We start from the raw sequence: 27,946 nt of genomic DNA, 5'->3' as shown, positions 1-27,946 counted from the left end.
TCACAGTACATAGAAAATGCAATTTACAACTGTCTGTTCACTTCCAAGTTCACTAAACGATGTTCCTTGTCTAAGTCAGCCCTGGACGATGATCTATAACCAAGTGGGCAGGAGCTGCTCTTCTATCTTCCAAGTAGGCTTCTGTCCGTTGTTATCCGGTCATTGACATATTGTGCCCAGCTGGCAGTTGGCCGAGGAAAAGTCAATATCTTCGTCCTCAGTGCCACCTGTGGCACTGGTGGAACTCGCGCAAGTGGCGAATTTCTATGGCACTGGCACCAGCTCACATCTTTGGGCCTGTAGTGCTTTTGTCCTGGCTGTGTTTTGTTCAGATGACACAGCAAAGCCAGTCTTTGGACTGACAACAATGACAACAACAACAACAGCAGCAGCAGCAGCAACATGAAACGAAATGGTCACTTAGATTCAGTTGTTGGTAATAGAAGAGGCAGACCTCAGTGTACTGGTAGAGTACTGTGGAGGTGCAATCAATCTACAAAGGAGATTGCTTACAAATCACTCGTGTGACCCATTCTAGAATATTGCTCAAGTGTGTGATACCAAGTAGGTCCAAAGGGGGATATTGAATGTATACAGAAAAGGGCAGCATGTGGGAAAGCATTACAGAGATGCTGGAAACTGAACTGGTGACTCTTGAAGATAGAGAAAGCCTGCTAACAAAGTTTCAAGAACAGACTGTAAATAATGATTCTACGAATGTACTAAAACCCCCTACATATCATTCATGTAGGTATCGTGAGGACAACATTAGAATAATTACAGTATCCACAGAGGCATCCAAACAATCATTTTTCCCGTGCTCCATATATGAATGGAAAGGGAAGAAACCTTAATAACTGGTACAATTGAATGTACCCTCTGCCATGCACTTCACAGTGGTTTGCAGAGTATAGATTTAGATGAATAGGTAGATGTAACTGTAGATAGAAGTATGTGGCCATGACTATTATTGACGTTTCAGTTTGATTAAAATTTGCATTCAGCCACAAAATACCTTGCACAGAAATAAAAATTATGTGACTGAAAGTGGATTTCATTCAGTTCTAGAGATACATTCATAGTAACTGGACTCGCAGTTTGGAAGACGACGGTTCAAACCTGCTTCTGGCCGTCCTTATTTAGGTTTCTCGTGATTTCCCTAAATCGCTTCAGGCAAGTGCCGGGATAGCTTCTTCGAAAGGGCACGGCCAACTTCCTTCCCTATCCTTCCCTAATCTGACGGGACCGATGACCTCGCTGTTTGCTCCCTTCCCACAAATCGACCAACCAGTCCATAGTGAGGATTTGTTCAAGGATGTGATTCATTCTAAATACCCAAAATACAGAAAACCTATTTTGTACAGTAGGTAATACATTTAAATTTAATAGGCATTACCCACACTGTGAGTGAGTGGTGTGGTTCTGAATGATGCAGGGCAAGTTATCTACAGACTAAAAGGTAGTTGAGACAAACATATACATACCAAATTTCAGAAAATAATTCACCGACTGTCACTAACAGATTGCAGGCTTTCAAATTAAATTAAATGATGTGATGGTCCTCAACTATGTACCCTCCGACTCGGAGTTGAAATATTAAAAGTTTTGGCTGGTTTTGTTGTTTAGGGGCTGGGATACGTAGTTGCCACATTACAAGCCAAATACTGCTGAGTCTACAGTATACAATATGAATATGCACATTAATCGAATGGTCGAAGGTTCCTATCACTCGGCAATCGCGAATGTAACTTAGGCATTTATAAATAAAAGATTGCAATAAATAAAATCTGCTGGTACTATCTTAACGACTTTAAATCATAAGTACAATAGTAGAAGTACTTTTGAGAATGTGGTATATTTCTGCAAAACACTTATTGGTGTCAATGGTCCAGCAATTAAATAAAATATAAGTTGAATAACAGGGAAACAATAGATTCTTACTGCACGTAATTAGTTATGAACGACAACATAGTTCCTGAGATATTCACTTCTGAACGCATACATCTTCACTGTAGAAACCTTGGAATCACACAAGTTCCCAAGTCCGCACTCTGAAGTATGTCTATCTCTCGGGACCACACGCAACCTGCTCCACACTCAAAGTCTCTCAAGCGACCCTGTGTCCATCGCACCGTACTGTCCGGCACTCCCCGTGTCCTGTCCGGAAACGATCCTGTGATTGGCTAGAGTGCTCCCGCCCTGTCTTCAAGCCAACGCTCACTCACAAACATAACGAAACACATTCTAAATACTGGTTTTACATTTAAATAACTTGAAATTAAATAAATATTCTTATGGCTGGACCATAAACACACTCTAGCACAAATTATTAAATACATAAACAAATTAAATAAACATATATCAAAGGAATAGCCTAATGTCTCTGTGCTTTCTAAAACACTGTAAATATTTAATCAATTTCGTCATGAATAGCATATTTATAAGCATGCTGCTACAGATTTTTCGTGTAACTGTGGGGTACTTATGGCCTGACGCGATCGATAGTAATCGGCCACTCTGACCTCCAATAACTCGTGTACTATTCAAGCCACATCCCTGTAATTTAAACCAATTTAGGTTTACACTAATAGCTTTCTAAAGACAAGTCGATCGACAGAATCGGATGAACCGTTTTGATTTTGGAAATTCGTTGCTGGGTGTTACTTGTATAATTTATCATCAGATACTAAACTTTAAAGTAATAAAGATATTGAAAATCTGATTACACCATCAGAATCGTCGTGCAAATAATAGCAATGTACATGTTTCTTTTTGAGGTATCATGATTCATCTGGCCACTGTTAACTTTTATACAAACTGTGAAATGTCTGCCATGATGGTTTCACGAAGTCCGCCATCTTTGGCACTCCCAGCATACAAGTCTCTTTCATTGACACAGTGTCACCAAGGAATTCCCAGCCACGTGCTCGGCCTGGACCCTGCGCTGGGGCTACCCCTGTTGTCCAGCTAACATTCGGCACCACGTGTTTGCTGCCGGGTCTCGGCTTGCCGAGTGGCCTGTGCAGCCACGCCAACTCCGAACTTAGAATATTTCCAGGGCGCCTCAACTCGCCCGTTACCTCACAAAATACAAAGAATTTTCTGTGTTAACTGAAACTGATCATATAAATTCTGTTCTATGTATTTCAGTCAGGCTCTTCTTCAGCCAAGGAGCAGGATGAGCGGCAGATGGTGTCTCTTTCTGCAGCCGAATGTGAACTATTTAGGAAGCTGCAGAACAGTACCTTAAAGAAAGAATTATACACTGGGAGGTGTGTGGAGGTAAGTAGAATGTGCGTAATGATGGATGTAAGTAGCAGGATTGGAACAGAAAGGTTGAATATAAGAGGATGAATATTAGCAACATACACACACATCTTTTTATATGTCAGCAAAAACTGCTATTAAATATTACTCATTTTTGTTGCAACTAGTTTAGACCTTGCATCATCCTCGGGCAAGCTTTTGTAGCTCAAATTGATATAAACCATGTGACCAGCGTATGTAAAATATAGGGTTGTTCATAGGTGTGGAATGGGTAAAACACTAAGCTCACAAAAGTTTAGGCAAACATAGGGCATTGAATTAAGCGGAAAGCAGTTGAGAGTCCTGCTGTTTCCAAAAATTTTTAATTCATCTTCACATTTCTAAAAGATTCTGGGACCTTCTTATTAATGTAATACAAGGCGTGTCCAAATAATAAATACCGTTTTGTTCTGCTGCTGAAGCAGCACTAGTGTCGCAGTTCTGCACACTCATGCTTCTCTCTCTGGCTCATTGTCTTTCCACTGACACCATTACAGCTGGATTGTGTTGTGTTTGCATTTGTTAGTGATTGTTGAAAATACTTCAGAAGATCTGAGCCCGCCGACTGTGAAGTGTGTTCTATAATATGGTTTTCGAACAAAAGGAGTGTTGAGACAGCTTAAATTCATCATCAACGTCTAGGGATTTGAGGCAAATATGTAATGACTGGAAGGTGAGAAACTGGGTGAGAGAATTCAATGATGGACGAACCAGTGTTCGTGAGGAAGCGAGGAGTGGGCGGCCGTCTGTTATTGATAGTTTGGTTGAGGAAGTGAATGAGAAAATGCATGGAAATGAATGGCACTTTTGGAAAGTCTCCACAAATTTCAAAAACCAATTTGCATGAGATTGTCACAAATTGCTTAAATCTTCACAGATTGTGCTCCTGTTGGGTTCCAAAAATGCTGGTCTTTCGCTCACTCCACATTCTCTTCTCCCTCCCTGCCTCCCGATGGCCAGGTTACCTCACTGGACTTTCCATCACACTGATTGGCCTCTGTATAACTCCTTAGGTCATGTTTACATCTTCTTTGTCAGGTTGTATTGATTAATCATTCATGATCTGTCTGATAAGATAACTCCCGGTGCTGGCATTGCCGTTGCCTGCTCGATGGACCCTGTTCGCAGTCGGCCAGATCCGTAATGGAGAATGGCTATTGCCACCACTGCCCACGATCGTCGTCAAGCCTTGCAATCTCTTAAGTGGCACATGTCCTGTGCCGGTCTTATTACCTTGAGATGCCTTCACCCAAAAGCCATTAATAAAACAGAGCAAGCGGGTGTGTTGGGAATGCTTTGTCTCCTCCCTATGTTCTTCTGTCCCTTTGTCATGGATGTTGACTACATCCACACCCTCCAAAGTTGCCAGTAGCAGACTTCCATTCCAGACCTTGCCCTTCCAGGTGGCCTTTGTGCAGATCCATCAGTTGTCAAGGACAACCTCACGACCCATTTTGCGATGGCATTCACATCAGCTGCCTTCCTCCTCCGGAAAGAGCAACCTGAAGCTTCTCACTTATGTTTTACCCATTGTCAAGTGGAATCCTAGAATGAACCTTTCGAATGGGAGCTGCTTCTGGCCGTCTCTTCTTTCCACAGTTCAGTCCCTGGCCCTGATTCCACCCACTATAACTAATTGCTTGGACACCTTAATCTTCCACGATGACACTATCTCCTCCATGTGATTAATGGTATTTGTCTCCAAGACATTTTCCCTTCTCAACAGAGAGACATTATTGTGGTTCCTTTCCTTAAGCTCGGCAAGGATCCGTCGTCTCCTGATAGTTACCGGCCAATCAGTCTGACCAAACTCACCTGCAAGTTACTTGAACAGATGATTGGCATTCCACTGGGTGGTGTATGAAGTGTCCTTCTTTTTCTCATCCCTATTAATGGACTTCTGGCCTTCTCTGGACTGTGAGGTCACCCCTGCTCTGTATGTGGATGATTTTAGTATTTGGGCTATCTCCCACTCGGTTGTCCCTGGAGCTACAGCTTCAGAATGCCATCCGGCGTGCTTCTGTGTGGATACCCTCCCACCATTTTCAGTTCTCTTCCCTTAAGTTGAGAGCAGTGCATTTCCATTTCTGTACTATGCTACATCCTAATTCGAAGCTATACCTTCGTGCCCAACGCATGACCGTGGTCCCCCAGTTCCATTTCTCGTGCCTTCTTTCTGACAACAAGTTTACTTGGTTGCCCCACATCTGTCGTCTGAAAGCTGGCTGTTTTCGTAAACTCACTGTCCTTCGCTTCATTGTCCACACCTCTTGGGGCATTGGTTGTTCAACCATTCCCCGCCTATATCAGATATTAGTTCTGACTCGTCTGGACTGAGGTTGTCAAGTTTATGGATTAGCTGTGGGGAATTTTCTCGCAATGAGCCAATCATATTTACAACCATCATCTACGAAACGTAAATGGAATGACGCTAATGATTCAAAGACCCTTCCAGCTGCACCACGGTTTCTTGTAGTTTCACGTACTGAAGTTGGTCAGGCCTTCGCAACGGTAAATCTGTTGATTATTCAGAAAGGTGTTGATGCAAATCCTAGCCCTGTGAAATCCTGCTCTCGTTTACGGAATTGCAGTTTACTTTTGGAAATTACTAATGATTCTCAAGCATAACAACTGCTTGCTGCATCACTTCTCTATGGCTATCCTATTCGTGTTGAGGCTCATAGAACTTTGAATTCTTTCCGTGGTGTTATTTACACTAGGTTCCACGACAGTCTGACCGAGGCCGAAATCCGATTGTAGCTCTCTGATTAGGGTGTCATTGCCGTCCAATGAGTGATGAAGAAGTTAGATTCCTCCTTAGTGCCCACTTGCACTCTTTTTCTCACCTCCGATACAATGGTGCTTTCATCTAAGATCAAAGCAGGCAATGAAATTATCACAGTCCGGCTGTACATTCTGAACCGGATGCGCTACTACCAGTGTCATCGTTTCAACCATAATAGAATGTCTTGTCGACACACAGCCAAATGAGTAACCTGTAGTAGGGATGCTCACAAGACCGATTTTCCACCTTCTCCCCGCTGTATCAACTGCAGTGTCACAGGCAAGCCACCTCCTCTCGAGATTGTCCTGTGTACCTCAATGAGCGGGCTGTCCAGGAGATCCAGGTAAAGGAAACAGTGCCTTGGATAGTCGCAAACCTTGCGTTCTACAGTCTGGCACTTTATATATAAGTTCTGTTCTTGCTACATCTCGCTCCATTGGACACGGCCATGCAGACATGCAACCTCAAATTCAGCTCTGAGGTTGTGAGATTGCCTAGTGTCGAGGTAGCATCACCATCACCTCGTCCAGCTGTGCAACGAACCATCAAACTCTCGCCTCGAGGCGCAAGCCACCAGCTACACAACCGGCAGTCTGGAAAGGACAGGAGGAGTACTCCCGGGAAGACTTCCTGTGTCACTCCAGCCAACCAACACCTGAGTCTTCCTCTGCTAACCAGAAAGGCTCTACGAAGTCCAATAAAGGCAAACGGCCTTCTCCTTCGCCGACTTGAAGATTCGTTTCGACAGTATCGCCACGTGATACCTTCGTCTGGCTGACCTCAGTGTTGCCGGTGCACACCACTAACCATTTGTCTGTGTTGGACTCCACAGACCTACAGCACAAAAAATCTGATGCTTTTGTGGACCTCATGGAGCAGGATCGTCCTCCCTCTGTGCCCTGTAGCAGCGAGTCTTCGCAGCAGCCGAGGTGACACACCTTCATTTTTTCCTCATTGTGACTCTCCTCCAATGGAACATTCGCGGCCTTTGATCCCACAAAGAGGATTTATGGCTGCTTTTAGAATCACAGTGTCCCCTTGTACACTGCCTTTGGAAAACAAAATTGCACCCTCATGACTGCTTTGCGCTTTTGCATTTCTTCCCAGTCCGTTTTGACCTTCCCCCTTAGTTTGGCATACCATCTCATAGGGGAGTCACACTGCTCATACGGGATGACGTTCAGTCAACCCACCTCCCTGACTATCTGTCTTCAAGCTGTTGCAGTTCGCCTTTGTCTTCCTCACCTGACTTTTTTCCTTTGTACCATTTACATCTCACCATCATTTGACATCACCAGGACAGACTTCCTCCAGCTTATTTGGCAGCTACCTCACCCCTTTCTGCAACTTGGTGACTTTAATGCACATTGTCCCCTTTGGGGGTTCTCCCAGGACCTTAATCAACTTAACCTCTTCTGCCTTAACACAGAAGGCCCCACATTCCTTTCAGACTCCTCACACAGCTATTCCCATTTGGACCTATCCTTCTGCACTGCCCAGCTTGCCCATCATCTCAAGTGGTCTGTTCTTTGTGACACATACTCGAGCGACCATTTCCCGTGTGCTATCCATTTGCTGACTCCTACCCTCCTGCGTGCACACCCAAATGGCAGCTTACCTAGGCTGACTGGTTGCTTCACTCCTCCCTGGTGACCTTCGAAGAACAGGATTTCCCCAGTTGTTATGACCAAGTGGAATATCTTAAAACTGTTATCCTTATCGCTGCATAATGTTCCATTCCTTTCACTTCCTCTTTACCGTGACGTATCCCAGACCTTTGGTGGTCTGAGGCATGCCTGATGCAATTCGTGGGTAGAGTTTTTAACTATTGTCCTACGATGGCAAACTGCATTCATTATAAACAGGTGCGTGCACAGTATCATTGCTTTCTTTGGGATAGCAAAAAAGCTAGCTGGATTTCATTCACTAGTTCTTTTAACAGTTCCACCCCTTCCTCTGTTGTGTGGGCTAACCTCTGACAGCTCTCTGGGACCAAGATCTATTCCACAATTTCCGGCCTGACAGTAGCAGACAATGTCATCGTGGACACTACTGTTATCTCCAACACCTCGGACCGCCATTTTGCAGAAATTTCAAGCTCTTCCCACTACAACCTTGCCTTCCTCCATCGGAAATGAGTGGAGGAGATTTGGGCATTGTGAGTGCTACAATGCTGTCTTTACCATGAGAGAGCTAGATGTTGCTCTCAGTTCATCCCAATCCTGCGCCCCAAGGCCAGGCGCTGTCCACATTCAGATGTTGCAGCACCTTTCTCTTGCGGGCAAGCACTTTCTGCTTAATACGTACAACCGCATCTGGGCAGAGGGCACGTTTCCAGGATGCTGGCGTGAAGCCACCGTCATACTCGTACCTAAGCTCAGTAAGGACAAACACCTTCCTTCTAGCTACCGCCCCATCTTCCTCACCAGCTATGTTTGCAAGGTGATGGAACGTAAGATTCATGCCTGGCTGGTACAGCGGATCGAGTCTCGCAATTTATTAACGACTCCACAGTGTGGATTTTGAGCATACGGTTCTGCAGTTGACCACCTCCTCACTTTGTCCACCTGTTTCATGAATGATTTTCTCTGGAAATCCCAGACTGTGGCTGTGTTTTCAGACTTGGAGAAGGCATATGACACCTGCTGGAGAACTGGTATCCTCCGTACTCTCTGCACGTGGGGCTTTTGTGGCTGCCTGCGGTATTTCCTTGAGGAATTTTTAAAAGATTGAGTTTTCAAGGTGTGTGTGGTTTCTGCCTTGTCAGGAACCTTCATCCAGGAAAACGGTGTGCCCCAGAATTCCGTCCCAAGTGTCGTCGTCTTTGCTATTGCCATTAACCCTCTAATGGCCTCTCTTCCACTGGGCATTTGCGGCTCCCTTTTGTTGACGATTTTGCCGTGTATTTCAGTTCTCCACAAATGTGTCACTGAGCAGTCTTCAGCAATGTCTCAATCATCTTTGCTTGTGGAACATCGACTGTGGCTTTTGTTTATCCATTGACAAAACTGTATGAATTTCTGGCTTTGTTTATCCATTGACAAAACTGTATGAATTTCTGGCGGCGCAATTGGTTTCTTCCACCCTCTTTACATCTCGGGCCTGTTGCTCTCCCGTTCGTTGAAACTACGAAATTCCTGGGATTGATGCTCGATAGGAAACACTCTTGGTCCTCCTACGTGTCTTTCCTGGCAGCCTGCTGTACACGGTCTCTCAGTGTCCTACATGTCCTCAATGGTACTTACTGGGGTGCAGACTGAACCACCCTCCTCCATTTGTACTGGTCCCTTGTCCATTTGAAACAAGCCTATGTGTACTTTGTTTATGCGTCTGCACGTCCGTCTCTTGTGCTGTTTCAACACTATTCACCATCGTGTCATCCGTTTGGCCACTGGCGCCCTTTACACTAGCCCGGTTGAGAGTCTGTATGTCGAAGCTGCTGAACTACCACTGTCCTACCACTGTGACTTTCTCCTCCGCAGGGTATGCGTGCTGTTTGTCTGCCATGTGTGGCCACCCATCCTATGCCTCCTTCTTCGATGACTCCTTTGATCACCAGTAAGGAGCGCATCCCTCTTCTCTGTTATGTTCTGAAGTCCACTTTCGGCACTTTTTCCGGCAGCTTCATTTCACACTACCTGCAACTTTCCCGGTGGCTGTGAATCCCTCACCACCTTGGGTTCGTGCAGTGGCCAGTGTGCACCTTAGCCTTCATTTGTTTCCTAAGAGCAGTACTCCAGTATCACGTTCACATTCAGTTTCATGACCTTCACATGGAAATTCGCAATAGTACCTTTGTGTAAACTGATGGCTCTGAAGCTGACCGTGGTGTCGGGTGTGCCTTCGTCATTGGTGCTGACTGTGGTATCAACATTTGATACCTTACTTGTTAGGAGTTTCAGTTATCAACTGTGGTCTGTATTAGAATCGTTGGACCCGCAAGTCACGACCAGCTTCGTGGCTTGTATAAAGTTCCTAGTGAGCTCTCGTCCACTGTTGCTCAGGATGTCAAGTAGTAAAGTAGCATAGCCTTCAGCTGATATGAAGCTACCTCTAACAAGGCACTTAGTAACGTGTGTGCTAAGTGAGGCCTCAATAGCTATCTGTTTATAATTATATGTATGCAGCCAAGAAGAATCCTGTACAACCAGTTAAGTACAACGTATATTATTTTTAACCAATGACTTCTAATTATTTTAGTCATTGCAGATCCAGACAATGCAGCCAGCACCTTAACAATGTTATTGACAAACCTGCTGTGATTTGTGTGTTTCTATTTAGCATTGGCCACCAGTCAACATTGGCGACGATTCATTTGTCTTCATCAGAACACTGACGTTTTTTTATATCAGCTTCTGGCACACTGCTCAGTACTTACAGCCAAGCTCTTCGCCCTGTATCAGGCCACTGAGTACATCCAACAACACAGGCTTTTCAATTGTGTCCTCTGCCCAGACTCTGTCAGCATCCTTCAAAGTCTCTTTGCGCTGTACATCACCTATCCCTTAGTGCAACAGGTCCAGCAAAACTGTCACTTGCTCACTCTTGATGGAGCCACCGTAATGTTTATGTGGGTTCCTAGTCATGTCGGTCTGTCAGGAAACGAGGCTGCTGATGCTGCTGCCTAGGCTGCAGTCCTCGTAGCTCAACCCACTAGTTCCTATATTCACTCCAATGATCTCTGTGTTGCCATCTGTCAGGAGGTGGTCATGTTGGCATCGCCATTGGTCCACCCTTCATGGGAATAAGCTCCAGATTATTAAGCCTCTTCCAGCATCTTGGATGACCACCTCTCGGCCCTCCTGCTGGGAGGAGGTCATTTTAACTGGGTTGCATATAGGGCACTGCCTTTTGGCCATCACCATTTGATAAGTGACGCTCCCCCACAACTTTGTGCACATTGCGCACAAGTTTTAACTGTCCACCATTTCCTGATGGAATTCCCCTTTTTTTTTAACCGTTTACATTCCCACTTAAGTTTGCCGTCTAAGTTATTGGCCGTTTCAGAGAACGATGCACGGAGCTGTCGACCGCATTTTACTTTTTATCGGTCGTAGCAATATGGCGAAGGCCATTTAATTTGTAGTTCTGAACCTCTGTTTCTCTATGGTGTACTTTATAGCCCTTTCTACATGTTCCTGTTTTTAGCTGTCTTCTGTTACATTGATTAGGCTTGATGTGTAGGTGTTTTTTAACTCTTCTCACTTCGCGTTCTATAGTTTTGACATGGGTGCGTATGGCTCCAGTTGTTTTTGCACCCTAAAACAAAACAAAATAATTGACACATTTATAAACAAAGTAGTTTCGAAATTAACATACCACACAGTAAAGAAAACCTCCAGTTCACTCTGAAGCAAAGGCTGTAGTTTTGTTTCAAACATCACCTAACATGTAATGGAGCGAACAATCGAGAAAGTCAATAGATAACTCTTTCTGTCTTCAATATAGCACGCGATGCCAAAATGATGTCACGTTTGCCATAGTTATCTTGAACTTAAGTGTTACACATTACCAATGTGGTGGCCATCTAAGCTGCACCTCATAATTTTTGGATGGAAAGGGAGTCATGTGACATATCAGACAGATAGAGAATTACATGAAGAAAACTGCATATTGAGGTATGCCTGGATAGCTAGGCTGTAGCTGAGGCGAGACACTGTCTTACTGGAAGAAAGTTGGAAACATCCATTCTTCAGAGAGAGCAGCACATTGTCAAACAATTGCAAATAATGGACTGCTTTTAGTGGACCCTAAATGAAGAAATGTCCAAAAATTATGAAAAGCCCATAGTCCGCATTGTATCGTCACTTTCGATGCGCTATCTATCTTAGGTAGATCTGTCCAAGTAGACATCTGATCAGTATTTTATTATTTATCTCTCCTTTCATATAGAAATAAGCATCATCTGTGAACTGTACATCTTAGAGAAATAGGTACCGCCGCTTTTGGCAGAGTCGCCAAACCTACCATGTCCACGGTCTCTGTTATCAATGCGTCTTCGCATGTATATGGCAGATATGAGACTTTACTTCATAAATTATTTGTATTTTACATACCACTGTACTATCAAACACAATATGCTGCAACAACTACTAAAACATTACACATAAAAAATAAAGAACAACAACAATGTTAATGGTAACTTGCTACATTGGCTAGTGGGTTACAGTTATTTCTAAATGGTAATGTTGCACAGTTTCAGATTTGATTTTTCAAATCTGCATACAAATAAAATACAGATTTTGAGCTATTTTTGTTTTCTTCCATAAGCCATCTTCATTTTTATGAAGCTTTTTTTAAAAATTTCAAATTTAGTAAGCTGGTGTTGCTCCTTTCACAAATATTGTTATTTCTTTAGTGTTTAACTTCTTTCTGAATTGAACACTTGCTAAAAAAGGGAAACGCTAAGCCAATGTACTTACTAAATTGCTGAAAGTATCAGTATACATGCAGTATGTTGACCGCTTTGGGATTTTGTTTCATTGCACTAGAAAAACAAAATATTGTAATTGATTTTTATTATTTTTACTTTTATTTTCAGCCATGTTTTGAAGATTATCAGTTGATTGGGGACAGCCTATTACTCAGATTTTCAGAACAGTTACTTTTTTACAAATGTAAAACAGGTAGGGTATCATAAGTCTCTAATCTATTTTAAGCATTACTTTTTGTAGAATTATTTTATTATTATTATTATTTAAATTTGATAAGCCCATCCCTGCCCACCGCAAATTAAGACAGATACAGTTACAGATTATTCCATGGCACATCTCAAGTTCTCTGTCTGCAGTGATCAAGTGAATAGTCATGTTCTTACTTTTTTGTGATGCAATATAGATTTGAAAAGATGCTGCAAGATGCCACACACTCGTTCCAGTAAGACCAGATCTTACATGATTAAAACAAATAATCATTGCGTATGTAACATTGCACAGAATCTCTATGCACACAAGCATTTTTCATGTAATATCATAGCATAAGATTGTGCAGGTTACAAGTCAGAAGTGTGTATTTGTGGTTTCAGTGTCAAACAGTATTATTCTAACCACAATAAAATAAATAATTTCAGGCAGGCTGTGACATTAGTAAACTTTTGAAGAGACCACTAGGAGATAAAAAGCCTGATAACGAGGCTGTGTTAACCACTATATCAGAGCCATTTTCAATGCGGGTTGTTTGTGTAAAGTTTAATTTGTTTCACCCTCATTCCCTGGTCTGAATTTAGTTTGTTCAAAGAATCGTACTTGTTACCGGTAAAAGGAATTGTCATCTAAAAAGTCTGTCCAAAGGCTACAGTGTGGCATGGACAAGTAAAAGTGGATTATGATTATACAGTGGACAGTTGTTCAGCATGGATACTGCTAAAATTAAAAGAAGTTAATTTTTATAGAAAAGAATTATCATGAATTAGAAAAAAAAAATGTGCATACTGCATCAAATATATAAAATTGAGGACTGACTAGAGGGGTATGGTTTACAGTGCTTATCTTAGAAGTAAAAAGTATTATGAAGTTAAGCTCCTACAAATCGAGAAATCAGAATGTCAAAGGTACATAGAAGGTAAGCCAAGTAAGTCTAAGACAACATGGGAAGTTGTTAGGCAAGTTGATTTTTTTTTTCCAGCCGGGTATGTCAAAATCGGCTTGATCCAGGAGAATTGGGAATGATCCTTTTGTCACATCAGTCAGAGAACTTGAATACAAAATTAAAGCAACAGACACATCTGCAAAGAATCTGCTTAAGTTCGTAACTGTCTGAAGGACCTATCTTTGATTGGAATATGATCATACCCATTGAGGTCTGTAAAACATTACCTGAATTCTCCAATTCTAGAAGTATGAACTGCTACTGGATGTCTAATTGTATTATTAAAAGAACATTTCACTCAATAAGTAGGCCACTAAGTCTTACTTTTAATAAACGTTAAGTATGAGGAGTTTCTCCAGATATGCTCAAAATATCAAAAGTTATCCCTGTATTCAAAAAGGATGATAGGAATTTCCCCAGAACTACTGACTAGTTTCTCTAGCGCCAGTACTCTTAGAAATGTGTGAATTGCCCATAGACGTGCAATTAAGTAACCATTTTGAAAAGCATGAGCTCCCTTGCAATAATCTGCTTCGGCCAGGTAAAACTACCACTGCAGGTGTTCTGGAAATGGTTGATCAGACTTTAGCAGCTTTTGAAAGTAAAATATGATGTCACTTGTATTATGTGATCTAAGTAAAGCATTCCATTGCTCTCCCTTAAAATACTACTAACCAGGCTAGAGTATTACAGGGTACACAAACCTACATTAGCATTAATTTCCTTCTACTTCAACAGAAAGTTTTTTGTCTCCTATAGAAATAGTCATTCCCCCATTGTAAAAATTGGTAATGGTGTTCCTAAGCCTGTGACCTTGGTCCCTCCTTTCTCACTGTGGCTATCAGTTACCTGGCCTATTGTGTATCACAATCTGTCGGTTCGGGGAGGGAACCACATGGCGAAGTCATCAGATTAGGGAAGGATGAAGAAGAAAGTCAGCTGTACCCTTTGAAGGGAACCATCCGAGCATTTGTGTGAAGTGATTTAGGGAAACTGTGGAAAACCTAAATCAGGATGGCCAGATGCGGGTTCGAACCCTTGTCCTGAATGTGAGTCCAATGTGCTAACCAATGTGCCACCTCGCTAAGTCACAATCTGTTATCTCTTATGTTGATGATACAACTTGCGTGCTTCACACGACATCCCAGCTCTTCGTCAAATAATGCTAGATACTCAAGACTCTGAATTAAACTGCTTCACAGCCAATAAACTTGTTTGTAATCCAGACAAAATCCAAAAGTTTCTGTTAGGATTGACTAAGAATATACAAAATAATCTGGCAAACTTATAGGAATACATATTGATGTCGGACACAATTGGGAAGAGCATATCTACATTTACATCTACATCTACACCTGTACTCTACAAACCAATGTGAGGTGCACGGCAAAGGGTACATCCCATTGCACCAGTTATTAGGGTTTCTTCCTGTTCCATTCACATATGGAGTGCGGGAAGACTGATAGTTTGAATACCTCTATGCATGCAGCAATTTTCCAATTTTATGCTCATGATTCCTACGTGAGCAATACATAGGGGGGTTGTAGTATATTCGTAGAGTCGCCTTTTAAAGCTGGTTTGTGAAACTTTGTTAATACACTTTCTCAGGACGTTTGTGTATATCTTCGAAAGTCTTCCAGTTCAGTTTCTTCAGTGTTTCTGTGACATTCTCCCACAGATCAAACAAACCTGTGACAATTCATGCTGCTCTTCTCTGCATATGTTCAATACCCCCCGTTAGCCCAATCTGGTACAGGTCCCACACACTTCAGCAATTTTCTAGAATCAGTCACACAAGTAATTTGCAAGCAATATCCTTTGTAGACTGATTGAATTCCCCAGTATTCTACCAATAAACCAACATCTGCTACCTACTTTATCCAAAACTGGACCTATGTGATCATTCCACTTCATATCCCAAAAAAGTGTTATACCCTGATATTTGTATGTGTTGGCTGATTCCAATAGTGACTCATTGATATTATAATCATGGATACTGTGTTTTTGTTTTGTTTTGTGAAGCGCAAAATTTTACCCGTATGGACATTTAGAGCAAGTTGCCAATCTCTGCACCACATTTAAATCTTATCAAGATCTAACTGAATATTTATGCAGCTTCTTTCAAATAGTATTTCATTAGAGATAACTGCATCATCTACAAGGACCTGATTTTACTATTAATATTGCTGCAGTTTCATTAATATACAGGGTGAGCACAAAGTCTTGCCCCGATTATAACAATTTATTGCAGAATAACCGTTTGACATAATAATTTACATTTGACGCCATTACGTAGGTTAATGTTACTAGTTTTTTAAAAGACCACTTGGGTTAGTAAGCCTCAACATGTGCTCCCTTGGCAGCTTGGAGAATGTCGAGGCGGTATTCCAGTTCCCGCCAGGTGTTTCATAACATGTGTTCTGCACAGTACCCACAGCAGCTTGTATCCTAGCCTTCAGTTCCTCGATGTCAGCAACTGGTGTGACGAAGACTCTGTCCTTGATATAGCCCCAGAAAAAAAGTGAAGTCGCATAATATCTGGAGAGCGGGATGGCCAGGGTGTTGGACCATCCCTTCCAATCCACTGATCCGGAAATGTTTCGTCCAGGAAATCACGCAATATCAAAACCCAGTGGGGGAGGTGCTCCATCTTACTGGAAAAGTATCCATGGTTGATATGCTTCTAACTGTGAGGCAATGAACTGTTGCAAAATGTCTAAGTAAATGTTAGTGGTAACAGATTTTTCCGCGACGAAAAATGTTCCAAAAACATTGTTATGCATGAGGCCGCACCAAACATTCACTTTTTCGCTGTCTCACTGTATCTGTACAATAGCATGTGGAAACTCAGATCCCCATATACAGTAATTTTGCCTATTTACCATTCCACTGACATGAATGGTGCATTCATCAGTAAAGCATATGCGATTTAAGTAACCGTTAGTGCCATCAATCCTATTGAAAATCTCAGTTGCAAATTCAGCATGTGTCAGCAAATCATTCTGTTGCAAGGCCTGCACCATTTGCACTTTGTAAGCATGCGACCTAAGTCTTTAATGAAGAATCTTCACTACACTTGCTTGCGGTATTTGAAGTTCACGTGATGCTTGACGAGTTGATTTAGACGTACTCCAGTGAAACGATTGCCAAACACGATCAACAGTTGCATCACTTACATGAGGCCTGCCACTTTGAGGACAATCTTCAATGCTGCCTGTTTTGTTAAACTTTGCATACCATTGTTTTATTGATTTAACGTCAGGAGATCTGTGTCCATAAGAAGCCTGAAATTTATGCTGAACACTGATGGGCGATTTCGTTTCGTGAAACCAAAGCACACATTGCGCTTTCTCCTGCTTCGACGCTATTTCGCCAGCAACTGACGTGACATAACAGACTGCGTCAGTGTTGTGGAGCACTAGCACCATCTATTGGTCATAACAACTAGTAACACTAATGTATGTAACGGCATCAAATGTAACTTATTATGTCAAACGGTTATTCTGTTATAAATTTTTATAATCGGCAAGACTTTGTGCTCAACCGGTACAACATGAACAGCAATGGTCCCAACACACTTCCCTGGGGCACACCTGAAGTTGCTTCTACATTTGACAATGACTCTCCATCTGAGATAATGTATTGTGTCCTCCCAACCTACAAGTCCTCAATCTAGTCACAAATTTCACTTGGTACCACATACGATCATACGTTTGACAATAATCATAGGTGCAATACTGAGTCAAATGCTTTTCAGAAATCGAGAAATACATCTACCTGGTTGCTAAGATAGATTATAGTTAGAAGAGGGGCTAACTCGGTTGCAGGGATTGCATTGGGCCCTTCAGCTTTTTCAGTTAAATTCAGCTGTTTCTCTGCATCACTTGCGCAATTACTTATTTCTTTCATCTTTTCAGTGGTACAAGGATTAAATTGTGACAATTTTCCTGGGTTTTCATGTGTAAAAGGACATTTGAAAATGGACTTGAGTATTTCAGCTTTTGCTTTACTACCCTCAGTTTCAGTACCTGTCTCATTCGCTAGGGACTGGACACTAACTTTGGTGCCACTAACAGCCTTTACATAAGACCAGAATTTCTTACGGTTCTGTGAAAGATCACTTGACAATATTCTGCTACGATAGTCATTGATGGCGTTACTCATTGCTCTCTTTGACAGCAATACACATTTCATTCAGCATCTCTCTATCTGTAGCCGTATGCTTTGTTTTACATCTATTAAGCAGTAGTCTCTCTTTCTTCAGAAGTTTCTTTACAATGGCTGTACACCGTGGAGTTTCCCTTTCATTGTGAACTGTTCTCCTGGGTACATATTTACCCAGTGCATGGTCAACTATTCTTTTAATCTTGAGCCAGAGTTCCTGTACATGCTCCTGCTCTGTGCTGAAAGTTTGTTTCATCATTGAGATATGACATTGCTAATTTTTTATCTAGTTTACTGAACATATATATCTTTCTGCATGTTTTAGTTGTCCTTCGTACTATGGTAATCATTGTTGCCACAACCGCATCATTGGTCACTGATACCCGTGTCAATGTGGATATCCTGAAAGAGATCAGGCCTGTTTGTTGCCATTGGATCCAATATATTTCCGTTGTGAGTGGGGTTCTAACAGTCTGTTCTATGTAGTTTTCAGAGAAGGCATTTAGTAAAGCTTCACAGGATGTCTTATCGTGCCCACCACGGACAAAATTGTAATTTTCCCAGTTGATTGTTAGATGATTACAGTCCCCACCAACGATTGCAATATGGTCAACTGAGGTTTATTCTGAAGTTTTCGGTTACATCATTAGATGAGTCTGGTGGGCGATAGAAGGATCCAGTTATCATTTTATGCCCACCCCTGATACCACGTCTTGCCGAAACAATCTGAACGGCACCTCCAGTTGCTGTATGCTGTGACAAGTACACTACCTCCATTTCCCATTTGCCTCTCCTTTCGATATACACTTAAATTTTCCCCCATAATCTGACTGTTCAGGTAAACAAAGTTTTCAAAAAGATCTCGAAGCTGTTCTACACCATGTAGGAATGAAAGTCAGCAGTAACTATCTCTGTGTGACATGCTTGGGCTCTTTCAGCTATTTATCTGAAATGACTTACTCATGGGAGCAGTCCTTTAATATCAGTAAGATCTTTGAAAGGAAAAAAGATTTGTTCATATAATATGTGAGGCTGGTCCTACAGAAAACGGTCACTCTCCTGTTACCATACTTTGTATTCCAACAGTTATGAATCTATGTATCTGTATCTCTGCACTCTCTGTCAGCAATAACATTAAAGAATGTGTTTCCAGGGAAGCAGTTCACAAACACCGCACAACAAACACAACACAAGAAATAAGGGAAACATCGACATTACAAGATCACAGACTATCGAGAACAGGAAACTATATCAAAGTGAATGTCCTCAGATTTGTAATGAATTTCCTCTCTCTATTTGATCAATGACATTTAACAATTCCAATACAAACTTACGTGACAGGGTGAAATAAATACTACAATATAAGAGTTTTATAATATGGACATTGTTGATTTTAATATCTAAGATTGTGACTATATTCTATCATTTGATATGAATAGTGCTAATTTTAGTATTTAAGACTGTAACTCTACCCTTTGATATAAGTGCACTAATATGACAATGACTATTTTGTGTAAAATGATTCATGGTGAATAAATAAAAAATTAAAACCTATTCCGTGTGTCCTCAAAGAGATGTCCAAAGACTTTCTCGAAGATCTTTGACAAGAAGTAATTGAAGCATATGACAGTTGTTGGGAGAATCTGAGTAGACGCTACCTGTGAGTGTGCCATTAGGATATTTTAAGTTATTGATTATTTCTGAACTCTTTCGTAGTTGTGCAGTCAGCTACAGAATTCTGAAAGCTGAGTGTTCCATTGCTCATACATTTTACATTAGCTTTTGCTCTGTGTTTTCCCAAATGATGAAATTTCTTTGTGGTGGTGGTGGTGGTGCCCTAAAATGTCAGTTTTTGACAAGATAGCATTTAAGGAGAAGTTGAGGGTAACAGTAGTTGCCTTTCCCTGTTCACAGATTCATGATGTAACACTGTGTCTGTTTACCAGACTGGGAAATATTTTGCTGCTTGATAGAGTTGTAAAATAATGAATGCCAGTGAGACTATAAAATTATTGTATTGATGGGTGCGTACATGTCATTTTGTTTCTTGTGGGAAAAATGTGGCTTTTGATTTCTTCATGTCAACTTGTTCCAAACCCAGATTAATTCCATTTTTGAAGTTATCTTTATACTAAGATTCTGCTAAAGGTATCTCTTCAACATACAGTTTACATTGCATCTTTAGAAACTTCACAGGGCTCTATAACTGTCTTATCAAGTTGGCAGCAACTTCGTCACAAACCTCTAGTAGGAGCCTCGAAGATTCCGTAGTGTGGGGAGAAAAATTGTAAAATGAACCCAGAGAACTAGTTACTGTGAGGATGTTCGAGAATTGTGAGTCAGTGAAAGTTTTACTGAAATGTAGGCAGTTTTGAAGAGCGTATGTACATTGCTCGACCAAATCTCCGCTGGTCACCCCCAGGATACACTCTGCTGTCTTAATTCTTTTTCTGTTGTTTCACTTGTCGGCATTTACCCACTGCCCTTATGTGTGATTATTGAGATTCCAGTTGTAGCTGTCACCGTTTATAGAGAATTGTCAATTTCTGAAGATATTTTGACTGCTTGCGTTTCCATGCTGTATTAGTGAAAAATTAATAGTGACAATTACATCACCAGAAAGAAGAAGAATTAGTGGTATGAAAAACTGCTTTGATTTATCCATGTAATGACACAGCATGTGGAATGGGCCCTGCTGCCACGCTGCCTAGATTTTCAGGGGAAAATAAACCATTAGCAGTGTTGAACTGATAAAATAATACTGTTTGGATCTGTTTGCTTGCAATTGTGCACGTCCAGAATAATGACTCATTGACATAAAGTTGTCTGTATTTTTTAATGTTTGTAGAGTGTATTTGAAAGAATTCTAATTTATTGAATTACATGTTCTGTATTTCAGACCGGCACAGCAGTTTTACTTACATGTTCTTTTCCACTGCTATGTTCTCAACAGAGATAATTTGCTTTACATTCTTACCAAAGCTTTCCTAAAGATCTTTTGTTAATATACTCTCACACCAAAGGACATCATCCACCCATTGAAACATTCAAACATACAGGATATTTCCAAAGTCTGTCAATTGTTCATTTGAATGAAGACTAGTGACAGTCTAGCTCAGTGCTGTTTCTGTGGTGTTGCGTTACTTTCTTTTCACTAATCTTGAATGAAGCCACACTGTGCCTGTGCAGTATGTCTGTCTACTGTGTTTTAACACATTTCTGTAAAGTTTTCATGCATGCCATAATGTTTAACAAACTTAAATGTGCCAGTTCGTTTACTCTCTCCTGCCAAATGTTGCAATGTTAGCTTTCCAGTACCCCTGCTAAGCACAACATAGGTCAGTTAGGTTCTCTTGTACAGATTGAACATTAATAAAACAGACAAACTGCAGGGACAGATTCCTGACTGAAAATGAAGGAAAACGGTCCTATGAATACATGTCCGGACATGGGTTGCTGCCACGGTAGATGCCGCTGACGAATAGAAGTTCCTCTGTCCACACGTCATGTGGTATTTGTGTGTTGCAGACTGTGCGATTGACACAGTGTACTGTAAGCAGCAGAATGGTCCGGTACTTGTGTCGTGAACAAATTATTTAATTGGATAGATAAAAAATCTACTGACCAAGTGGCGGCAGAACACATACATAAAAGAATGTTCTGATTGACAAGCTTTTGGAACCAGTGGCTCCTTCTTCAGGCAGAAGGGTTGAAGGGGAAGGAAGAAGGATGAAAGAAAATAACTGGAGAGGTTTAGGAAAGGAGCAGATTTCAGGAAAGTGACCCTGAACTGCAGGTCAGGGGAGACTTACCGTATGGGATGAGAAGGAAAGACTGATTGTTGGGGACTGCATTGGATGAGATTTGAAAACCTGAGAGCTTAAATGTGGAAAACAAGGTAATATGCAAGATGGAGATTACTACTACATCATCGTACACAAGTTAATAAGAGTGAAAAGCTAAGTGCATTGTACGTAACAAAGGTGGGGGGGAGTCGAAAATAGATGGGAAAGACAATGAAAAGAAAACTAAAACAGAGTGAAGCAAAGAGTAGTTACAGTGAAGAAAAGCTGGAATGGAAGAAATTAATGTAAATTAAGGCCAGGTGGGTGGCGTTAACCAAGGACATGATGTAGTGCTAGTACCCGCCTGCGGAGTTATGAGAAACTAGTGTCTCGGTGAAGAATCCAAATGGTGCGTATGGTGAAACAGGTGCCAAAATCATGAATGTCATGTTGTAGAGCATGCTCTGCAATAAAATATTGTGAGTAGCTAGTATACACCCTCTGCCTATGCCCATTCATCCTAATTGATAATTTGGTGGTAGTCATGCCGATGCAGAAGGCTGAACAGTGTTTACATGGTAGCTAGTATGTGACATGTTGTTTCGCAGGTGGCTCTCTCTATGATAGTACATGTTTCGCCAGTTACAGGGCGATTATAGGTAGTGGTAGGAGGGTGCATAGGGCAAGTCTTGCAGCGGGGACGGTCACAGGGGTAGGAGCCATATAGTAGTGTTTCTCAGAAATTCGCAGGTGGGAACTAGCACTACAACATGTCCTTAGTTCTCGCCACCCACCTGTCCTTATTTTACGTTACTTTCTTTCGTCTCAGCTTTTCTTCACTGTAATTACTCTTTGCTTCACTCCGTTTCATTTTTCTCTATCTTTGATTGTCTTTCCTGTCTATTTTTCACTGCCCACCGCTGTTACATACAATGCAATTAGCTTTTCACTCTTATTGACTTGTGCACGATGTTTTAGTAGTAATCTCTGTCTCGCATATTACCCTGTCTTCAATCTTTAAGCTCTCAGTTTTCACATCTTGTCTGATGCAGTCCCCAACAATCAGTCTTTCCTTCTCATCCCATACAGTAAGTCTCCCCTGACCCACAGTTCAGGGTGACTTTCCCGAAATCTACACCTTTTCCTAGACCCCTCCAGTCCTTTATCCCCACCCTTCTTCCTTCCCCTTCAACCCTTCTGCCTGAAGGAGGAGCCACTGGCTCCAAAAGCTTGCCAATCACAACAGTATTTTATATGTGTGTTCTGCTGTGACTTGGTGAGTAGATTCTTTACCTATCCAATTAAATAATTTTATCAATAAATTATTGTTTTTGTTATATTATTCCATGTGGCCATCATTCCTTCTTATTTAACCCTCTTGCCAGTCTTTGTTGTCATCTGTCATGTTCAAACTGTCATCTGTTTCCTACTGTATGTGCTAATTCATCTGCTTATTTATCTGTATCATCAAGATTAATCATCACTTTGCCCCAACATCTTTTTTAATACTGATTTCCATGCTCGTAGATGGGTCCATTTTCATTTGCATAGTTATTTACGAATTTGCATAAAATGATCTAAGTTCATTACACTGCATGGCCTTCTCCCTATTGTCTTCTGCCGATTTATTTGCAGATTTGAGAGCGATTTTCTTTTCCACCATCCACTTGTCTTATTTATACGTAATTCTTTCATGTTTTTCTGCATTGTTTTTCGGCAAACCGCTCTGGTCAACTTTTATTGCTGTCACTTGTGCCGCTTTCAGTTTATCCAGTTTCTAACATTTCATCTGTTTTGATGACTTTCCTGATCGATTTTTTCCTTTTCTTATTTTTCATATCAATATAAATTGCCCACTCATTACCTCTTATTAACAATTTCCGTATGAATTTTTCTGACTTTTTCCCTTGCTTTTCTTCCATTTTTCTATCTTTTCCACCCTCTGCTTCCCCCCCCCCCCCCCCTCTCCTATGATTTCTAAATCTCCAAACTGTCTTCTTTTGCCATGATGCATCCCACCTCATATTACATCTGTTCTTTTCGAAAACAAGCCTCTGCACTATCAAAACTAAGGTCCCATATTCTGTTTCTTGAAACCTGCTTGTCCCTTGGAGTTACTCCAAAAGGCCTAACATTGAAAGTCCCTGTTTCTGGATGCAGTCCTACCCTACACCAGGCTCTTTTACAGTTTCAAATACAGCAATCTCTTGCTCTTACCCGGCTAATCTGTGACCTACATGCCTTATCAGCAAATTTTCACTCTACCAGACTTCTCTCCTCCTACAAAATCCTACAGTTACCTACCCCTCATGTTTCCTTGAATGGTATCGTCCACCAAGCCAACTTCAAACTGCAACAACATGCCAGACTTCACCTCAAAAAGCTATCCCACCTTCACCTAAACTACCTGAATAGTGGTGTTTCCCTTCCTGTCCCTCTGCAGCTCCCTAAACAGCCACACCCTCAACCACCATTCCTCTTCTACAAACCAAGCTTGGCCAACCTCCTTAACATCCCACAGCCTTCACCAGCGCCTCCCAGACCAAGAATAACCCATAATCCCAAGAACCAGTCACAACAGGACAGTGTCCTTAACCTCTCATCTAAAGCACTCTCCCCTCCTGAATTATCTTCACTTTCAGTCCTAAACCTGCATTTGATCATACTGCTTTGGTGAATGACCTCCCATTCCTTGACACACAATATCCATTGGAAATATCACTTTGCAACCCATCACCAAAACCTTTCCAACAGCAAACCTGACATTGAACCCTGCCTTGAACAGTTCAGACCACGAGCCCAACTTGATCCACCACGTCTACCTCAAAATCATCCCTTATAAGCCTTCCAAGAATACCTCACATCCAGCATTGCTTCACAGCCCTTCCGCAGGTCCATAAAACAATACCCTAACCTATCCTCTGCAGAACTCCAGGCTCTAAGATTTCTAAAAGCTGATGACTCCATCATTATCCTCCCAGCAGACAAAGGATCTACCACTATAGTACTTGACCGAAAGGAGTATATTAGTGAAGGTCTACACCAGCTGTCTGACACTTCTACATACAGTGTCTGCCATCATGATCCCATCCCTCTGATTCAAACTGACCTGCAGTCCCACCTTAAAACCTCAGGCCCCTCACAACCACTAACACCTCAATCCATAGAACTTCTCACCACACCCAAACAATGCACACCTACCTTTTACCTTCTTCCTAAGATCCACAAACTCAATCATCCTGGCCATCCTATAGTTGCCAGCTTCAACATGTTTCCACTGCTTTGACTGTTGTTTCATCTCAGTGGTATGGTAGTGGATCCAAGTTCCATCTGTAGCCATAAATCGGCACAAGAAATCTTGTCACTCGCTCTGAAAATGGGACAAACGTTATTCTGACATTTCCATTTTGATGCATTTCTGAAACTGTATTAAGAGTGTCAGCACTTATCTAACAGATAATTTTCTCTTCTCCACTTACACTGTTAAAATGTGATAAGCCTGTTCAAATGACTTCCCTATGGCTTTAGCAGTTTATTGCACTTTGTGAACAATCCTCTCTGTGACCTTTTTATATACAGGGCTATTACAAATGATTGAAGCGATTTCATAAATTCACTGTAGCTCCATTCATTGACATATGGTCACGGCACACTACAGATACGTTGAAAAACTCATAAAGTTTTGTTCGGCTGAAGCTGCACTTCAGGTTTCTGCCGCCAGAGCGCTCGAGAGCGCAGTGAGACAAAATGGTGACAGGAGCCGAGAAAGCGTATGTCGTGCTTGAAATGCACTCACATCAGTCAGTCATAACAGTGCAATGACACTTCAGGACGAAGTTCAACAAAGATCCACCAACTGCTAACTCCATTCGGCGATGGTATGCGCAGTTTAAAGCTTCTGGATGCCTCTGTAAGGGGAAATCAACGGGTCGGCCTGCAGTGAGCAAAGAAACGGTTGAACGCGTGCAGGCAAGTTTCACGCGTAGCCCGCGGAAGTCGACGAATAAAGCAAGCAGGGAGCTAAACGTACCACAGCCGACGGTTTGGAAAATCTTACGGAAAAGGCTAAAGCAGAAGCCTTTCTGTTTACAATTGCTACAAGCCCTGACGCCCGATGACAAAGTCAAACACTTTGAATTTTCGTCACGGTTGCAACAGCTCATGGAAGAGGATGCGTTCAGTGCGAAACTTGTTTTCAGTGATGAAGCAACATTTTTTCTTAATGGTGAAGTGTACAGACACAATGTGCGAATCTGGGCGGTAGAGAATCCTCTCGCATTCATGCAGAATATTCGCAATTCACCAAAAATTAACGTGTTTTGTGCAATCTCACGGTTAAAGTTTACGGCCCCTTTTTCCATCATGATGTTCGGCATTTCTTAAGCAGGAGATTGGAAAACTGATGGATCGGTCGTGGTGGAGATCATGATCAGCAATTCATGTCATGGCCCCCACGCTCTCCCGACTTAACCCCATGCGATTTCTTTCTGTGGGGTTATGTGAAAGATTCAGTGTTTAAACCTCCTCTACCAAGAAACGTTCTTTCGAACTCATTGATGGGGACATGCTGCGCTGAGTGTGGGAGGAACTTGATTATCGGCTTGATGTCTGCCGAATCACTAAAGGGGCACATATCGAACATTTGTGAATGCCTAAAAAAACTTTTTGAGTTTTTGTATCTGTATGCAAAGCATTGTGAAAATATCTCAAATAATAAAGTTATTGTAGAGCTGTGAAATCGCTTCAATCATTTGTAATAACCCTGTACTTTTACAATACTTTCTGGGCCAGTGGCAAATCTTATCATAGTGGCACAGCTCATCATTACATGGATCATCACCAGTGCTGCCTTAATCAAATATAAACTTGTTAAATCCTTTTGCTTTCATGCCTTTTGTATGAAGTACTTAATCTCTGCCTGAATTTCTCTCTCTCTCTCTCTCCCCCCCTCTCCCTCTCCCTCCCTCCCTCCCCCCCCTCTCCCCCTCCATATCTCTGTTTTATCCACCTCTCGTCTCCCCATCTTCACAAATCACTATATGGTAACAACAACAGAGAGAAGTCCTCACCACAGAGCAATGATACATAATGTGTTAACTGAAAAGGATGACCTGTAATACCTGATTGTGCTAGAACTGACATCTGGTGGTCATCGCACAAACTTTCCGAACTACACTCGTACTTGCTGAGGCCATCCTCCTTAATCTTGCTTCCTAGATAGAATCTGTTTACCCCTCCTGCTAGTGTGTATTTCTAATTTTACTGTTGAGCAAATTGTCAATACCTGGTATACTGTTTCTCGAAAACTTCGTCTTTGCTTTGTTTAATTGTATTGTATTTTCTGTGAACATTAGTATTGCCTGAAAATGATGGGTATCTGATATTCGAAAATATTTTGAACAGGCTGTACTTTTTTGCTGCAGCTTATTTTTTGTTTTAGGGGTAGCGCTCTGATGAATAGTGAGTGCTGTTCCCCTCTTCAACGTTTTCACTGTAATGGGTCAGGGTGGGACAGCTATGGGAGGGACAGCTCTCATTGCCAGCAAAGCCCAGAGGACCCTCGTTTGGCCCCACGCACTTGTCGACTTGATTATTTTTCTCACCTTATTTTATTATTATCAGCCAAACTGATATCCATTAGATTTGTAGCCTTCTCTGTTTCACTGTTATGAATCTTCTGGCTAGAAAACATTCTTTACATTCAAACTATCTTTGCTTTAAATCAGGTTGTTGGAGGTCGAATGTAGGTAGGTTTTCTCTCATAGCAGATGAGCCCTGAGACACCTCCCATCTGTTCTGACCCACATACCGATGACCTGTACACTCTTACTTCTTTTTTACATTGTTTCTCAGCTCTGGCATCAATGTTGCTTTCAAGGCCTCGATTTTACCACTGCTACATACTTTCGTAATTCGATCAAATTTCTGCTTGGCCTCAGAAACTCCAGATGAACTATCTCGTGACTGTGGAGCTGATGGCCTCATTGTTTAGTCCCTTAACACCCAACTGATAAACCTAAGGACTGAGTAATTGAAGACAGTAAGACTCATGAGGCAGTAAAAAGTTATGGAAAAAGGTGACGGGACTCGTATGCCATTAAACTGAAAAGCAATTGTCAGTATATTTTAACAGACATATAGCTGTTCTCATTGACCAACATTTTTCTGTGTTACAGCACACTTTGGGAGATGATGATGATGATTTATTATTATTATTATTATTATTATTATTATTATTATTATTATTATTATTATTATTATTATTATTATTATTATAATGAATACAATATATTTATTGACTTTTTTTAAGTTTTGAAAT

At 41.5% G+C, this 27,946-nt stretch overlaps 1 protein-coding gene across 1 annotated transcript in view; it reads left to right on the top strand.

Annotated features, from left to right (window-relative positions):
- Positions 1 to 27,946, top strand: part of LOC126106764 (uncharacterized) — a 162,549-nt gene that overhangs the window by 63,772 nt on the left and 70,831 nt on the right. The window contains exons 2-3 of the mRNA XM_049913140.1: positions 3,151 to 3,282; positions 12,633 to 12,717. Of these exons, the coding sequence (XP_049769097.1) occupies positions 3,151 to 3,282; positions 12,633 to 12,717 (217 nt within the window). The remainder of the gene's footprint in view (positions 1 to 3,150; positions 3,283 to 12,632; positions 12,718 to 27,946) is intronic.

This window comes from Schistocerca cancellata, chromosome 10 (genome assembly GCF_023864275.1).
Source record: "Schistocerca cancellata isolate TAMUIC-IGC-003103 chromosome 10, iqSchCanc2.1, whole genome shotgun sequence".
NCBI classification, from domain to species: Eukaryota; Metazoa; Arthropoda; class Insecta; order Orthoptera; family Acrididae; genus Schistocerca; species Schistocerca cancellata.
This window is presented reverse-complemented; position numbering and strand designations above follow the sequence as displayed.